General features: G+C 42.0%; 1 protein-coding gene across 1 annotated transcript; it reads right to left on the reverse strand.

The window, feature by feature from the left end:
• Positions 1–1,978: 1,978 nt before the first annotated feature.
• On the reverse strand, positions 1,979–4,334 carry socs3a (suppressor of cytokine signaling 3a). The gene is made up of 2 exons (XM_072693227.1): positions 4,183–4,334; positions 1,979–3,885 (listed from the first exon to the last, which is right to left on the reverse strand). The coding sequence occupies exon 2, from the start codon at positions 3,825–3,827 to the stop codon at positions 3,204–3,206; it is 624 nt and encodes a 207-aa protein (XP_072549328.1). The 5' UTR covers positions 3,828–3,885; positions 4,183–4,334; the 3' UTR covers positions 1,979–3,203.
• Between the last annotated feature and the right edge of the window lie 355 nt (positions 4,335–4,689).

Below are 4,689 nucleotides of genomic sequence, written 5' to 3' on the forward strand. Positions count from 1 at the left end.
ATGAATGATGTCTGTTGTGGTATATAAAACCACACAGGTGTGGAATATGAACCCTTTAATCCTGCCCGCCTAAAACTCTGGACGTATTATTATCATCTTAATAATCTTATGTCTTGTCGTTTAGGAACTTCTGTAAATGATTCAGTAAGCTATGCACACTACTAATTAAATAATTAGTAACACTAAGAAAATAAAAAAAATATGAAGTATAGCTACATTACATTATTTATTATTGCAATACAATTACACTACTTCTAATAATAATTTCTTGTTTCGATGTCTTAAAATATTGATTGTAATGTTTAAACCCACATAGTGAAAGTTATTCTTGTATTAATGATAGCACATTGTTAATATGGCATTTGTATGTATATGTCATGTACATGTATGTGTATATATAAATGTCAATCATGTTACACAGGTAGGCCAATAGAGCCTTATCATAAGGATCAGATAGGCCTAGAATAGGTTAAAATAGACCAGGGAATCAAACCCCACTCTGCCACAGGGACGGCAGTGTTGTTACCCACTACACCAACCACTACTGCACAATCAGAACAGAGGTCAACAGAAGTGAAATTCTCAGGGATAAAGAGAGGATGGAAGATGAGCATGTACTAATGAATGAATGATGTGATATAAAACCACACTAAAGTTATAAGTTTATATAAGTTAAACTTATTAATCGTATGACTTGTCGTTTAGAAAGTACTGGAAATGATTCAGTAAGCTATACTAATCAATCAGTATTTTTAAACCAATTAGATTTAGATAACTGTGTACATTAGAAATTCTAATTTCTTAGTTCAAATAATTAGTAATGTAATTTTTTTGTGTTCAGAAATGACTAATTACAGTAATGTTGAGAGTTGAGAATCAAGTCAAAATATCACTATTATTGACAAATAATAAATGCATGTGTAGATTATGGTCTAGTTATATTACATTAGCTGTTATTATTAAAATATAATAAAGAATTTCTTGTTTTGATTTATTAAAATATTGATTCAAATGTCTGTGGTTGGTCATGTGTAATGTTTAAATCCACATAGTGAAAGTTATTCTTGTATTAATGATAACACAGATTGTTTATATGGCATTTGATGTCCATGTCAAACCAGTAGAGTGAAAGTGAGGACCTGACAACAGTTAAATGCCTAAATTGTGGATTTAGTCATACGGATATTTTATTTACACTGATGTTCTGGGTAAATGCCAAATACCAGTGGCTAACAATTCACAGAAGAACCACTTTCTGCTGGTTCTCTGAAGAGCTTAGCATGGAGTGTGAGTGTGAAGAATGCCCATAATGTTTAAAGAACATCCATCCAAGGCTTTGATAAGAATTAAAGATAATCTAGTAACCTTTATATCATGTTAATAATTTTAGGTTTTGGATATTTGTAGGCTTAAAGGATGAAATACATATAAATGAGTTTGTGATTTTCATTCTTTTCCCAGTGATTTAACTTTAGGTAATGATACATGACTTGTCATATCATTGTGTGATACACTGACGATAATCCTGTGCATACAAAAGGATCTGTTACTCATGAGGGTCAAAGTCTTACTGGAAATGGCAAGTCAGAGACTGTGAGGGGGGAGGAAAATTCCCGCTTTCAGGAGTAAATATCTCTGAATCAACAGTAACCATCCTCTTACTCTGAAGAAGTCTGATTCATCTCAGCAGGATAGGCTGCTCTGAGATTAGGCTTTTCCCAAATATGTTGAGTAAGGAACAAGGCTGGGCTTGAATGGGTCGTGTCTCGTGTGTGTGTATACCTTCAAAGAGTATTTCAACACTATCAGTAGAGGACCTAGTGGGGACATGCGAATATCATCACATTTGCTAAATGCTAAGGGACCTGAGCCAGCTTTTATCCATAGTTGGCTATGGTGGCACTTCAGGATGAAGTGTTCCTCAAGGTTTGAGCGTCATTCTTCTGAAACTGAAGGAATCACCACAAATACACAAGGATTTCGTTTTTAGAAAAATAGTGCTCTTTAATATAAATTATGAAATGATTTATAAATATAAATATGTGCAATGCATTTTCAGTCTGCTTGCTTTTGTTGTGGTTTCTCAGGGATTTGTTTTTTCAAGCATAAACCACAAGTCACATGAACAGACATAAGGTTGAAACATCTTTACAAAAGACAGCAGATTAAAAAAAAGAAAGAAAACGGTCTTCACACATGTAAACAGTGTCTTGTTGAAGTACAAGAGATACTCTAAAGTACAACAATTAGATAGGGGTGAATCTTAGGCCCTTTCCTTGACAGAAAGGAGGGTTAAGGTGCCCCTATCTAAATACATTCATAACCAAGTATATTCTGCTACTGTGCCCCTTACTTAATAACAACCACACTTCCAGCTGTGTGCGCATTTGCTCTTTCTTCCTAGGAACAAGCTCTTTATCCAGATGTTACTGTTTCAAAACACAATCCTTTCTGATGCTTTCCACCTCAACATTAACAGTACAGGTCTTTTAAAGCCTTCTCTATTCAGGTTTTGATCTAAACCAGTTTAAACAGAACACTGATCATAAAACGATCACTTTTTGTTAGTTTTTTTTTTTCTCTAAGGCTCATGTTGCTTCACTTTCCCCAGAAGTCATCTCTCATAATCATCTCTGCTCCTCTGCCTTTGGGTGTTGTGCTGTTACTCAGTTCTTCCTTTTTCCATGAAAGGCACAAATATTTACTTGGAAGAAGGCGGTGGTTGGTTTTCCGCTAAATGCCAAACCCGCTCCCTGCTCGGTAAGCACAGGCGGGTTGGGGGCAGCGAGGAGACAGAGGCCGGTGCCCATGTGGGCATGGAGTGGATCGTGTTACCAGCGCCGGGGGCAAATGGAACAGTGCAACAGCTGCCCATTCACAAAGCTTGTCCATTGTTAGCCCAGATCGAGTTGGTGGTCATCTAAACAGCAGACCCACTGTCGTGATGAGAACTTCTTGTGCAAATAAGACTCCCTAGGGGCAACCTGGTCGCCGCGACCAATAGCAGCACTGTTGGTTTGCGTCGTTTCTCCTAAAACTCAAAACCGGCAGAGCTTCTAGCTCCACTCCAAGTCCATTCTCCATGCAGTCCAAGCCTGTAGAGCTTCAGCTGTCTGTGCTGTAGTCTAGCCATCCTTTCTTGCTTTCGACCCATGTGCTGGATAGCAGTGCATCTATGCCGAGTATGCTCCGAGATTTGCCCTTTAAATTGGAGCATCATATTCCTGAAGAAAGTCCTTGAGAGGCTGAGGCAGCTGGTCCCTCGTGCTGGAAATGTCTAGGTGGCCGTTGACCGTCTTCCTGCACAGGTGCTGCAGGGAAGACATGGTGCTGGAGAAGGGCCTTAGCAGCTCCAGGGGGATCTTCTCCGCTCCGGAGTAGATGTAGTAGGCGCTGCGGATGTTGCCCATAGAAGTGGCAGTCCTTGGCGAAGACATATAGTGGTGCACAAGCTTGAGCACACAGTCGAAGCGGGGCACCGACTGGGAGCTCTTGGGGTCCGTCTGCAGGAAAAAGGACTTGTTGTCGCACTGCACCCGCAGGTTCTTGGTTCCCGACTCGGTCTTGACGCTCAGGGTGAAGAAGTGGCGGTTGTCCGAGCTGTCGCGGATCAGGAAGGTGCCACTTGGCTCAGAGGCCAGCATGCTGTTGGCCTCTTTGCCGCTGATGGAGGACCAGTAGAAGCCGCTCTCTTGGAGCTTCCTAACCGTGCCCTGGACCAGCTGATACTGTAGCTTGGAGCTGAAGGTCTTGTAACGGTGGGGAGCGAGCCGCATGTTGGCATCCAGAGTGCAGCTGCTCATTGCGGGTTTGCTGTGTGTTACCATGGCGCACTTGAGGCTGGCATAAAAGGTCAGGCCCAAGTTACTCAAAGATGGTGGGTACCTGAGGAAGAGGAGGGAAACGTGTTAGAACAGAACTCTAAGCCAAACCCAAAGCTCGAGAGGATGGTCATCTGCATGGAGGCCTGAACTAGGTGACAACACACTTGCATTCATTCCTATGACATAAACACCATCTCTCTGAATTAGGGAACGATGAACATCACTAGAAACACCCAAACTCAAATGAATACTCAAACTGAAGTTAGTCAGGGCTCTTATTTAAATGTATTTAAATATATAATATAATATCCCAGAATTCACTCAAGCAAGCTATATAAGCAATGTAGCGGATATTTACCTTAACAGGTCTTGTGGTGAAACTTTGTTATATCCAAATGATTCGTTGACAAAGCTGGACTTTGCCGGTTTTGTATGTTTCCAGTGTTAAAGAGCCGCGCAGAGAGAAGTAGTCCGCTCTGTGTAACTTCAGCGCTCTCCTCACCGCGGCTGTTTCAGCGTCTGCTGCCTCTCCAGTCGCGCCGGGGGCCTTTTAAACGCACTCCCCTAACCCCGCCCCCGTTCCGCGAACACCCCGCCCCGCTCATTTGCATAGGCTCCTCCCCAGCCGTTCCAGTAAAGGCAGGCTGTCAGTAAGTGTGTTAAAGCGGATTCCTGGTACTGGCTGTGGCCCCTCCCCCCTCCTCCCTCTCTTTGTTCTTCCAACAAGGAGAAGTTGTGCGGCTCGTTTACAGTAAGTTTGTGCCAGATCACTGCTGAACTGATAGTAAAACAGACACCGCTGCTTGGCAACAGCCACGGTTTTACACAGGGGGAATTGAGCCTCGAGTACAAACACAAAACTGTT

The sequence above is a fragment of the Salminus brasiliensis genome, chromosome 12 (genome assembly GCF_030463535.1).
Source record: "Salminus brasiliensis chromosome 12, fSalBra1.hap2, whole genome shotgun sequence".
Taxonomy (NCBI): domain Eukaryota; kingdom Metazoa; phylum Chordata; class Actinopteri; order Characiformes; family Bryconidae; genus Salminus; species Salminus brasiliensis.

Excerpts from the sequence above, each read along its gene's own strand:
- socs3a (XM_072693227.1), bottom strand. The coding sequence starts at position 3,827 with ATGGTAACACACAGCAAACCCGCAATGAGCAGCTGCACTCTGGATGCC.